The sequence below is a fragment of the Nyctereutes procyonoides genome, unplaced genomic scaffold (genome assembly GCF_905146905.1).
Source record: "Nyctereutes procyonoides isolate TBG_1078 unplaced genomic scaffold, NYPRO_anot_genome, whole genome shotgun sequence".
Classification (NCBI taxonomy): domain Eukaryota; kingdom Metazoa; phylum Chordata; class Mammalia; order Carnivora; family Canidae; genus Nyctereutes; species Nyctereutes procyonoides.
The window spans coordinates 38,908,393-38,921,784 of NW_026575020.1; the positions used below are offsets into that span (position 1 = coordinate 38,908,393).

General features: G+C 43.1%; 1 protein-coding gene across 3 annotated transcripts in view; it reads right to left on the reverse strand.

The window, feature by feature from the left end:
• The window catches only part of MVB12B (multivesicular body subunit 12B), a 186,355-nt gene that overhangs the window by 110,238 nt on the left and 62,725 nt on the right, over nt 1–13,392 (reverse strand). For all 3 annotated transcript variants that reach the window (XM_055325016.1, XM_055325034.1, XM_055325025.1), the window contains exons 4-6: nt 12,887–12,983; nt 5,714–5,843; nt 1,751–1,873 (exon numbers count right to left, since the gene is read on the reverse strand). In XM_055325016.1, the coding sequence (XP_055180991.1) occupies nt 1,751–1,873; nt 5,714–5,843; nt 12,887–12,983 (350 nt within the window). The remainder of the gene's footprint in view (nt 1–1,750; nt 1,874–5,713; nt 5,844–12,886; nt 12,984–13,392) is intronic.

Sequence of the window (13,392 nt, forward strand, 5' to 3'; positions counted from 1 at the left end):
TTTTAACATGTATTTCATTTGGCAAGTAAAGCAAAACTGATCCAATTCCCTTGGAGCCATTATAAACCACAAACTGTACAAGTTTTGCATAAAATATATAAACCTTACAAACCCCTTGTTCTGACACACTACCTTCCATTCTGCCCAGCTCCCTGTGGCCTGTGTTCTAGGGCCCTCTGGCTGACTGGCAAGCTTCTGAGGAAGTTGCTCTTCCTGCTTTAACAGGGAGAATCAGTGCTCTTTATCCAACACAAAGTTATAACCTGCCTGGAGGTGGGGCCCACATCTAGGCCCTTCCAGGCCATGTGATGTCAATGGGAAGCAGCTGTGACCACTCTGAGGCTATGGTTTGAGCTGGCCCCTAGCACAGCTAACAGTGACAGCAGCTGTGCTGGTGCCCTGGGTATTGAGAAAGGAACATGAAAATGCTGAGTTGAGCAGTGGCAAGCCTTGTACTCTGAAACTGGAGACACTCCACTGCTCAGTCTGACTCTGGGGAGCTCAGTGGCTCTTCCTACCAAAGTGAGACTAACAACTACTTGTCAAGTTTCAGGAGACTCAGGGTAGTCAAGTTGAAGTATCATTCTGGGTTGGTGGAAACTGTCACGAGAAAGACCAGACTGTCTTTATGGGGTATGTCCCAAAGGACAGAGTCCTCTGAGTTGCTGGCTCACGACAGTGGCACTCTTCTAAGGTGGGGGCATACCCTCAATTAGAGGAGCAGCCCGAAGAGAATCTGTGGCTTCCCCACCCTCTCCTCTACACTTCCTGGTGCCCGGGAGGAGCTCCACAGTCTATTCCTGACAGACATTGTTCATCTTTCTTTATCCACGTGGAAGCTTTCAGACTCATCTCATGTATGTGATATCAGCCCCCAAACAGCACTGCCTTACCAATTCTTGTTTTATTTACTTTTGTAATCCATTTTTCAAATTTAATCCCTTATTGTTGTTTGTTTCTTGCCCTCAAATAATTCAGTACTAGTAAGGCAGTGGATATTTTTTATTATTGAACTATAGTTGACATATAATGTTGTATTAGTTTCAGGTGCACAACATAAGAAATCAACAATTCCCGACATTATGCAATGCTCACCATGATAAGTACTGAGAGGTAAGAGGTTCTTTTTATTTGAAAAGATTCTATTTATCACCTGCTTTTTTGCAGAGACCATTACTACCTCTATTAAAACTGAAATCAGATGCAGAGTGACCAGTTTGCTCACCCAAATTTCTTTGTGGAATTACTGAAACCAACATCTCCTGAAAACCTTCTCACAATTCTCTCAAACCCAAACTACCCATTTCTTGGTCTGTGGCTCCCTGGGAAAAAAAAAATGATATGAAAATGAACAAAATTACTTACCAGCCCTCCAATGAGCTATTGACCAAGGCAGAGAAGGAACTCTACCTTCTTATGGCCAGAGTTCCCAACCACATGGCTACAAATCATGTGTTTGTGTGCAGCTATGAACTCTTTAGAATAAACTGCAAGCCAATTTAAAGTTGCATATTCTGCTGTCTTTGGAGCCTGCAGAATACATACAAGACAGAATACAGAATGGCCTTCACATTCAAGTAATGCAAATATTTCTAATTGGATTTTTTAAAAATCTCCTCTAGTGGTGTATTGCTTCTGCAGTTTACAGTAGATAGGAGGTGAGGGTGTTTTAAAATGTTCTGCAGTGAGACTCAAGACCACATCACTGTGACATGCATAGCAGCACAAGACACCACTGATGAGGCCTCACCTGGGGAGGTTGGGGGCTGGGGTGGAAGCAGCTGATGACTGGGAAGGTGTTGTGGGTTGAGATGAGTCATGATTCCTTGGTACTTTGCCCATTCGATACCAGATCCCCATGCTGTTCAGTTCCCTATAGGAGAAAAGAGAAATATTCACGGTGCGGTTCAACACAAAGCATTTACCTGAGCAATAAAGCAAACCAACTCATTCAAAAGAATCAGAGCCTCAAACACCAAGGAGTCGACTCTTGCCCACCAAGATCAGTTACATCACCTCCCTTGGTGCTCTGGGTATCAGGGTTCAGAGCCTGAAGGGAAGTCAGCTGCCCCAACAAGGCAGGCTCTCTGATATGCCACTTTACCTACCCTGGAGCCTGCCTTCCTGTATACTACGGACATTTTCCTTGGTACTCAGTCTTCAAAATTCTTTTTATTTTGCCACTTCATTATGGGTAATTATGTAGTAATCCACTTCAAGTACTTTATATGGTTAGGGTGAGACAGGTGGGGAAACAATGGGTGAATGGATGCATGTGTCTGTATTGTTTTTGTTTTTTAAGATTTTATTGATTTGAGAGAGAGAGAGAAAGAGAGAAAGAGAATGAGAGCCCATGAGTGGGGAAGGGAAGGGGCAGGGGGAAAAAGAGAAGAAGGCTCCCCGCTGAGCAGGTTGCCCAACTCAGGGCTGATCGAGGATCATGACCTGAGCAGAAGGCAGATGCTTAACTGACTGAGCCCCCCAGGCACCCCCATGTGCCTGTTTTTGTTTTTGTTTTGTTTTTACCTGTTAGGGGAATTAGCTGCACCCTGCTCAAGGACATGTCCCAACTTCTGGATAAAGCTCCTACTGCCTGGATGTCACCTGCAGTTGGCTTCATTCTTGGGGGCAGCTGAGGAGACCTCTTTGAACCACAAAGCCTGAGGCATGTGCCCCACAGGCCACTACAACCAAGAGTGGTCACAAAAGGGCTTAACAGATGCCACATCAGGTCTCCTGTTCCCTGATGTGCACACTTACCTCACCCTATTAGGAGTGTTTATGAGACAGGTTTGGTCTTAGGAACTGGAATGGGATTATTTTAGCCACATCCAACTTGAAATGTCTCAACTGCCCCATAGAACTGCATCTCATCAAATGATGAGGACATATTTATTCAGTGGAGACTTTTGGTAGCTTCTCAGGAACTATCCTAAACCATGATCATGTCTCATCAGAGGGCTGATTCCCCTCACTCTCTGTTCCATCACACCTCAGCATGGCCACAGGGTCTCAACCTGGGAGAGGCTGCTCTCAGACTCAGATTTGGCTCTTCCAGTGGACAACCCTGAACTCTTGCAGAGTAATGTATGTGCTCATCAAAACAAAACAAAACAAAACAAAAACATTTTATTTATTTTTTCATGAGACACACACAGAGAGAGGCAGAGACACAGGCAGAGGGAGAAGCAGACTCCATGCAGGGAGCCTGATGCAAGACTCGATTCCAGGACCCTGGGATCACAACCTGAGCCAAAGACAGATGCTCAACCACTGAGCCACCAAGGTGTCCCTATATGTGCTCATTCTTATGAAAAAGGTGACTCAGAGTTCTGGAGACTGTTCTTTTTTCCTTCCTTAAAAATAATACTGGAATCGTCTTCTTCTGGAAAGGAATTTTTGCTCTAAGATGATGCAAAATGTGCTTTACTTAGCAATCTTTTCAAAAGATATAAAAAAAAAGATTCTAGTTTTGACTATCAAGACATATGTGGTAACCATCTATTCTTCAGAATTGTTTAAATTGTTATAAATGGAGTGTCTTAAAGCACGATAGCTTATAATTAAAAATACATATAGTAACTGAAATTAGACTTTAAAAATTCATTATTAAATTGTTGGTTTCTACTATTTCTATGTAAATGGCTGCTTCTAGGTACCTGAAGTACAGTCATTCTCTTAACTATTTCCTCTTCCTGTAATCCTGTTTATATAATTAGTTTAAACCATGTTGCAAGACTTTGGAGTGTGTAGGAAGGGGATGATCCCAGAATCCTGAGACACTCAGATTTCACAGCCAAAGAGTCTAAACAAACTATCAAGCACCAGGATGCAAATCATCTGTTTATGTGACACCTGCTCCCCAGGTGCTTCATGCAAACACACCTCTGGGCCATCACCCACAGGGAGAGACCCAAGGAGAAAGGCTCAGTTTGTAGAGTGAAGACCTGGGATCAGGTGAACAAGAAACAAAACAGCACAACCCAGATCCAGAGGCCACTGCAAAAGCCAAGCAGGAGCACACACCCATGGGGACCCATGAGGAGGAGCAGGACATCTGCAGGGCTGGCCAGAGAGAGAGGGATGCTGAAAATCATCTAGGGGATTCATGAGCTTGAGAGATCTGAATTTCAGTTGACTGAATATAATGAATATCTTTTATCTTCTGGATATCCAGCATCCATTTAGCTCTCTTTCTGACTCTCTGCCTTCCTTCCATATTTGGGGGGCAATCAGTGCCTCAGTCTTAGCCCCTTGGTTCCAATGGAGCCAATCCTATTTCCAGCTCAGGCCTGGTTTCTCAGACAATGACACCTTTCCAAGGAGCAGTGATGGGTTCAGGGTCCACAGGACCCCAATGAGATCAATCAAGAACAGTGAGACTGAATTCTAGAACCTGTTTGAATTATGAAGAACATAGACTTGCTCTTTGCCTCAGAAATTGAACTTGGAGGAAAAGTAGGTGGAGCAATTTCACCACCATTAGTCCACTAGGGGAGAACATGTGGAAGAATGGGATCCACCACATAGAATCAGAGCAAGGAGGTAAACAGGGAAACTAGAACCTAGTGATGTCTCCTGAGCACTTACTTTGAGCCACACCTGAAGCCATCTTGCCCCTGAACTCTGCTGTTATGCCACCCAACAAATTCTTCCTTTTGCTTGAGCCAGCCTGGGTTGGGTTTCCTGCCACTTACAAGCAAGAGTCCAGAGTGAAATCCTGACATTCCCTGTACTTCGTATTTATAAGACCGCTACAGAGTTGGGCCTCTGTGAACAAGACACAGTGGGCCTAGCCCTCAGCTGTCCTCTACTTATGGAAGATGAATTTCAGACCAATGAAATGTACAAGGAATTATCATCTAGTCATGTGATATTCATGTTTCTTCCTGACTCAGACCCTCCAGTGGCTCTCCAGTGTGCTTGGAATAAAATCCAAACTGCCGCCATGTTGTATGAGGTCCTGCTAACTGCTCACTCCAAAGCCCAACTCATCCTCGATCACCCATGTCAGCCACACTGAGTTTCTTTCTGCTCCTGAACACACCACACTCAATCCCACCTTTATACTTGCTCTTCTCCTGAGCTTAGAAGGCTCTGCCTTCAAATCTCTACATGGCTGGTTTCTTCTTGACATTTGTATCTCTGCCACATGTCACCTGCCCCCACTGACACCCTCGCTGAAGTAGCCTCCATTCATTGCTGTTTCATTTTTGCCACTGACTGAAATGGTCTCACTCATTTGTTTCTTGTTTGTTGCTTGTCTCCCCTGTTAGAATCCAACTCCACAAGAGCCAGTCTTTGCTTGCTCATTCACCACCATATTCTGAGTCTCTGGCCCAGAGGTACAAATGGGTGCTCCTCAAATTCTAGTGGGGTGAATAAACAATACAGAGAGTTGAGGCTGAGTGATCAAAAAGGAGAGAACACCTGGGCCTTTGGGTATGTGGAAAGGCCCCCGAGGAGCCTAAGGATGAACACGCAGAAGGACAAAGGAAGGAAAGATTGTTAGGTGGAGCAAGCAGCATGAACAAAGGCATGGAGAGGTCAAGAGCTCTGTGTCTGGACTGGCAGCACCACAGCAGAAGGGCAGCGATGAGAGGCAGGTGGCCAAGAGCCTTGTAGGTCACCCAGTCTAAGAACTTCATCCCCAGGAGCGACCTGAGCTCTCTCAGCAGAGAGAAGAGATGACATCTGTGTTACTAAGACTTACCCAATAAACGTGTACTGAGGAGGGGCCTGCTTGGTCCGCCCCATGATCCGAATGTCACAAATTGCAGCTTCAGTTGAATCCCGTGGGATAAATTTAATGCACAGCCTCTTTTTTCTAAAAGCCACTTCCTCTGAAGAAAAGGACAAGAAAAGGTATGAATCTTCCACAGATGCCAACATCTCTATTCTGAATGCTGTGTCTCCTGTCGCGTTCCCTTCCTAGCGGCAGAAGCGACTAGCCATCTGAGTCGCTGGGCTGTACCCCTCCTGCTCTCCACAGAGTGCAGAGGCCATGACTGCAGAGTGGACACCAGTCACCCTGCCCTGCATCCAGGACCTGACCTCCAGGCACCCCTGCCAGGAAGGGCTCCCAGGGGTACACACATCTCTGTAAGGAGAAGCAGCTTGGAATAAACCCATAGGGCTGGTTTTTAAATGCCATAGCCACCATCTGCTTGCTGCTAAGGCCATCAGGGACATACACACAGACCCCTGAGTATTAACACTTTTTGCCATGTGGACTTTTCTTCTTTTTTACTTTTTATTATAGAAATTTTCAAACATTCCCCAAAGTGGGGAGGACAACAGAGGGAATCCACTTGTTCCCGTCAACCAGTTCCAACACTGTCAACAATGGACAAGCTGCTTTTGTCACCTTCCCCCACTTCCTTGTAGTTTTGCTGGAGGATTTAAAACAAATCCCAACACCATGTCATGTCACCCCTCAATATCTCAGTAGGCATCCATAGCAAACAATTTGTTTTAATATGACCAACAGGCTATTATCATATCTAACAAGATGAACAATGATTCCTTAGTATCACTCAGTAGATAGTCTATATTCAAGCTTTCTCCATTGTCTCAAAATTACCATTTAACTATTGCTTTGCCTGGATCAAGATCCAAATGATGTCTATGCACTGAATCTGGTTGTTAGGTCTCTTAAACTCCTTTTATTCTGTTACAAGCTCCCCCACCCTCCTCTTTCCTTTAGGTTGCTGCTAAGTTGGTGAAATTGGGTCATCCTCCTGTATTTCCTGTGAAGTAGCAGTTAGAGCAAAAGGCTTGATTAGATTCAGGTTAGATTATTTTTTGGTTAGGTAGGAACTCTTCACAAGTGGTGCATATGTGTCCAATGGCATCCTGTCACGAGGCATGGAGTCCAGCTGTGCCACCCTGCATGGGTTCGGTGGTGTTGGTCGAGTACTTGGATTAAAGTCCCCAACAACCATTCTTTGAGCAGTGTTTTTATCCCGATGACTGTTGCCTACATCGATAATCTCATCAAAGTTTTCAAAATGGCGATTTCTAGTTCTGGATTCCTTCTGTATTCATTAGCTGGAATTCTACATAAAAAATAACTTGTCTTCTTCAACTACGTGGTCTCCTTGAAAAAGCTTTGGTATAGGAAAGAGAAATATGTGATTCTTTGCTCTTATTAAGTTTTAGAGCAATGAGAGAAGTGCATTTAAGGCCCTAGCAATCTCCAATGGTGACCTAGCAATCTCCAATGGTGACCAACCAGGTGTTTTTTGTTTGTTCATTTGTGGTTTTTAGGTATGAATTTCAATCAACTGCAGCCACTAGATACATGAGTCAGATGTGCCTGGTTGAAATTCCAACTCTGCCATCAGTTCTATGATCTAAGGTAAGTGACTTAATTTCTCTGAGTCTAGGTTTCATTATCTGTAAAAGGAAGTTTATGAAACCCCATTCCAAAGGGATGTTGGGCAGATGAAATGTGATAACACATTACATGCTTCACTTAGACCAGTGCCTAGCACACAGTAAGTGCTCAATAAAGCATAGCCATGAATGCTCTTATCATCATTATTAGCAGTAAGCCTCTGGCACACAATTAATGGCAGTGTTTGGCATTGACTTTCAAGACCTTTCACTTCTGGAGCAGGAAGTAAGTTCACTCAAATCAGATAACAAAGGGGCAGGGAAGGACAGTCATGCCATTGGTCTTGGCTTGACCAAAGAGAGATGACCATCTGTGGTGTTATCTTATTGTTGACTGGGGGGAGGGTGCTTTTTAAAGAGCCAGGCAGAAACTCAGAAACTTGGTGGGTTCTTTTCAAACCAGGCAAGGAAACTGAGGGCTGGAAAATCATAGAATCAGATCTATGAGCTATAAGTAATAATGTCCTGAAGCCAGACCCCAGACATTGAACCCTATGAGACATGGATTGCATTCTGGAGGAAAACACCCATGCCAACATTGCACCTTCAAAAACTATTAGCTGGTAAGACCCAGCTAATAGACTTTCCAGACTTTGGGAAGTGTGAAGGTGAGAAAATGCAGGTATATTACTTGCTTTTGCCATGCTGCTCTTTGCTCTATTCCTCCATCTACAGCAATGTGGGGTAAGAGATGGAGCCACTAATTACACATGCTTAAACAAGGCCTAATTTTAAGTAAACATATTATACAGAGTCAATAGAAATGTGTTCAGTCATGCTAATGAACACAGAGAAAGGATACAGCACTTTACTAAAACAAACAGTCTTCCAGTTTTTAAGTACTGTGTGGATAGCAACAAACTATTTTAAATTCATTACAGGAGTCTCATCTCTTTGGCTGACTTTATGAAATCAGGGCCTTAAATGCACTGAAACTGCACAGAGCTGACCACAGGTTAATCTGGTCATTCTGGGCTCACCTGTGCCCTGGGAAAAGGCTCCAGGAAATGACCATAAAACCCAAATGAACAGGCTCCCCTAAACCCACCCTCCTTGTTAATGAGACACTTCTTGATGATGCCAGGTCCTGCCCTGAGAATGTTCACCGGCATCAACTGTCATGGGGAAGAGGCTTCCTACCTAGGATCACTGGGGCCCCATCACAACTAGACCACAGGCCCAGGCAGGATGCCCTGGCCTCCTCACTTAACTGGTTCAACAAATTAAGAGGAAATGCAGAATGGGAAATCCCTTGTGGCTCTAGAGTATATCGATATAAAGACATTATAAGTCAATTAGTTGTCAAAAATGAACACCAATGCAAATTTTGAAACTAAGAAAAGCATGAAGGAGAAGTGGGAAATTAACAGAAGTCTACAAGGCAATTTTAGTTCCTAAGCAGGCAAGTCATACAAGAATAAGCAAAAGCAGCAAGCAAACACTTTTGAAAATGTTCAGTCTTGCTAATAAATGACATGAAAATTAAATAAAATTAGAACAATAAAACTGAATAAAAATTTAAAACCTATGCTGGCAGGCCTGTGGAAAATAGGCACAAGCCTGTATCATTAGTGGCACTGTGAACTGGTACTTCTGGAAGTTAATTTGGCAACAGAGAGTAATAAAGCTTATCTTTATGGAGCCCATCCTCTGAGCAAGGCACTGCATACAGTAGGTGTCTCTGGTGCCTCAAAAATGAATTAAATGCAGATCTCACCCTCAAAGAAAAAGGTTAAGTAGTGAAGATAAGTGGAAAACACGTAAAATGCTATAATGCAAGCTAAAAGCAACATTATGAGGTAGATACTAATCCCCCATTTTACAGATAAGGAAACTGAGACCCAGAAAGATGAAGTCAGTTGCTTGGGGTGCTAAAGCTGTGAGTGACAAAGCCAGACTCAGAATTAGGGGAGTCTGACTCCAGGGCCCAAGTGCTACTCACCCTCTGCTGAGCCGCAGTGTGTCCTGACAGAGTCGAAGTATGAGGTGAGAAACAGAATCTATGACTTCCTTTGGCTTCTGGGCACTCTAACCTGCAGTGCTTACTTCCCTCCCTCCCTTTACTGAATGTGTGCTGTGCGGGGTGTGATGAAAAGCAGCAAAGAAGGCAGAGGGTCCCTGATCTCTGAGGAGAGCTCCATCTGATTACATTGTAATGCAACTTCCTGTTTTCAGGTCACCCACCAAACTAAGTGCCTGGAGGGAAAGGCCAGTATGTGAGTCAGCCACCATGTCTCTTGCAAAGCCTGTGGTGTTTACATAAGGCATTTATCAATCTTCACTGACTGTGCAGAAGAGCTCGCTTGAAACTGGCATCTAGGGATCAGAGATAGTTTCACACAGGGTGTGCAGAATGAAAGCTCACCCTTGAAAGATTTGGGGTGTGGACACTCAGAGTGGAAGCTTTCCTTCAAGCATTTCAATCAAGCAAATAAGCAGTATCAGGAAAGAAACAAGTGTGAAGAGCGCACAGTGAGTGCCTTGGTTTGCGTAAAGTATAGGGTGCTTGAAGATGAGGAAAACGCTTGTAGAAGAAGGCGGAAGAAGACGGGAGGAGACAGTAGAGTCCCCGAGACCCAGGAGCCTCCAGTACTTGGAAACTCATCACAAGAAAATCATTCAGAACCTATGTGTACCCAAACTGAGCTATAGATTCAACACCACTTCTATCAAAATCCCAGGTAGCTTCTTTGGAGAAACAGACTAAGCCTAAAAATTCATATGGGAATTCAAAGGAATAGCCAAAATAGCCAGAATAGCCAAAATAATCTTGAAAAGGAAGAACGAGGGTGAAAGAGTCATACTTCCTGGTTTCAAAACTTGCCACAAAGTCACTGTCATCAAGACTGTGTGGTATTCCACCATTTGCTTCAACGTGGATGGAACTGGAGGGTATTATGCTGAGTGAAATAAGTCAGTCGGAGAAGGGCAAACATATGGTCTCATTCATTTGGGGAATATAAATAATAGTGAAAGGGAAAAGAAGAAAAGGGAGAAGAAATGGGTAGGAAATATCAGAAAGGGAGACAGAACATGAAGACTCCTAACTCTGGGAAATGAACTAGGGGTAGTGGAAGGGGGGGGGTGAATGGGTGACGGGCACTGAGGGGGGCACTTGACGGGATGGGCAGTGGGTGTTATTCTGTATGTTGGCAAATTGAACACCAATAAAAAATAAATTTATTATTTAAAAAACACCAATAAAAATTAATTTATAAAAAAAAAAAGACTGTGGTATTGACATGAGGAAAGACATATACAGATCAATGGAAGAGAGCTCAGAGTCCAGAAACAAACTCACATTTATGGTCAACTGATCTTCAACAAGGATGCTGAGACAATTCCATGGGGGAAAGAATAGCCTTTTTGACAAATAGTGCTGGAACAACATGACATTAACATGCAAAAGAATAAAGGTAGACCCCTATCTTATACTATACATAGATGATAACTCAAAATGGATCAAAGGCATAAGTGTAAGAGTGAAAAATATAAAATCCTCAGAAAAAAAACACAGGTATACATCTTAGTGACCTTGGATAAAGCAATGCTTTCTTAGGTATGACACCAAAAACATAAGCAACAAAAGGAAAAAAGTAAATGAATGGAACTCCAACGAAATAAAAACCTTATGTATTTCAAAGGACATCAAGAAAGGGAAAAGAAAACCCACAGAAAGAAAGAAAATTTTGTGAATAATTGATACAGGGCTTATATCTAGAATATGTTAAAATATTTATAACTCAATAATAAAAAGACAATCTAATTTAAAATGCCAAAGGATCAGAAAAGACATTTCTCCAGAGGAGATATAAAAATGGCCAACAAGCACACAAAAATATGCTCAACACCATTAACCATCAGGAAATGCAGATCAAAACCATGAGAGACTTCATGTCCTCTGAGCTGGCCAGAGTAATAACAACATGTGTTGGTGGAAATGTGGAGACACTGGAAGCCTTGTGCACTGTTGGTGGACAGGTGAGGGTCAGAGAGAAATGGGGAGTGACTGCTAATGGGTACAAGTTTTTTGGGGGTGTGGGTATGAAGAAATGTTCTAAAATTAATTGTGGTAGTAGTCACACAAATCTGTGAATACCCTAAAAACCACTGAATTGTACACTTCAAATGGATAAATTAATGGTATATGAGTTATATCTCAATAGAACTGTTATCAACAACATCTGATGCATAAATATATAAAATCTATCTGTAAAAGGCACTTAACCACATGCGATGGACAGGGTGGCACTGTGATTTACAGTATGGCTGGAGTCAGACTTAGGCGTGTCTTCTAGTTACTTCCCCACTTCCAGAAGTGTGATCGTGGATTAGTTCTTCAAACCCTCATTTTCCTCATATGGGACAGGTATAACAATACCCATCTTCAAACAGGGGTTTTCTAGAGATCCAGTGACGTCAGGTACTTAAAGCATTTACCTTGGCAGTTAGCATGTGGTAAGTATTGTACTACATATCAGCTATCATGATTATTAGCTAATCCATATAATAACAAGTAAAAGCAAAATGTCCAAAAGTGAGAGCACTAGAAATATGCAATATGTTTTCATATTGTTTCATAAAAATAACGGCTGTGTGGCATCTATCTATGTAGAAATGCAAAGTCTAGTCTATATGAAATGCTAACGAGAAAATAGCAAAAGATTATGGACGCAAAATGGGGCTAACTATGGAAAACTAAAGTGTGCATGATGACCAAGACTGAGATACAGGATTCCATAAATGAATCAAGTGTAATAAGGAAAGGATGCTCTGTATTTTTCCATTTACTGCTTCACTGTTGGTGATATCCTAAAGTTGGTGACAGTAACTAAAAATAAAACAAGTTAAGGTATATCAAAATGAGGAGGTTCAACTATCCAGGGATTTTCCAGCATAATTTAATAATTGACAGGCGTGACAAGAGCTTCAAACCCTCCAGGATCCTGAAGAAGCTTCGGTGTGTCAGTGACTTACTTCTGCTGGGTGTGGCTCAGGGGTCAGAGTATTTACTGAAATTCGATCCTGTGTCCTCTGACATGCAGTCTTTCTGATTCTGGCTTTTCTTGTGTGTTCCAAAAGCCAAACATAAGGACATTATTGCACTTATATTCCTTCGGCGTCTTTGATTTTTTTTTCCTTTTACTTCTGGGTTTTGTGCCAAGCTTGGCTTCAACGACACCAGAGGATGGACTAAGTAGAAACTATACCCAGTTTCACCGTTCTGTTCTTGGGCGAGCCGATTCAGCAGGGAGCCCATTCTAAGAGAAAAGGACATCCTGCTCATTTTCATGCTGCTTCCCAGAACACCACAAACTCCTTGGAGAACCAAGTCAGACACGCATCAAAAGCAGCAGGGTTTATTCATGGGCATGCAGCAAGACCTCCTAAAATGTTCCCAAAGAAAAATGCACATACAAAACATCTAAAAATACACCTGGAGGAAGAAAAATCCCATTGTGATGAGTGGTACTAAAAGGAGACTCACGTGTGTCCACTGTCTCCTGAATTGGGATGAAGCCTACAGGCAGAGTGTCCTTGATGTCAATGAGCTTCATATCCACTAGCACATTCCCTAAATGACTCTTGGGAAGAAAGAAAAGAGAAACAGACTATTAATCTGAACACCCCTGTGGTGGGTTTGCCATTTTGGCTTTGAGATGCATATTTAACACAATGACTCGTGCAGCTTTACGACAGCAGGTTAATTAGAGTAGGTACCACTCTATGTTTCCCAGTGGCAACACAGGGACTCAGGTGGCCCCCGGGAAGGAGCTTCTCTGTGGCACCTCAAAGCCATTCACTCAGATCCTGCTTTGGTTAGCAAGACTGAGACCCAGGAGACGCTCAAGACATCACCCAGCAGAGGGCAGCTGTGTGCGCTCGTCCTGGGACCAGGCTGTCACTCAGCCAGGAGCTTTGGCTCTGGGGCCAGCTGGCTTTAGACAAAGCACATTCCTGGGGCAGTCACTGCAGCAGGAGAGAGCTGCGTCG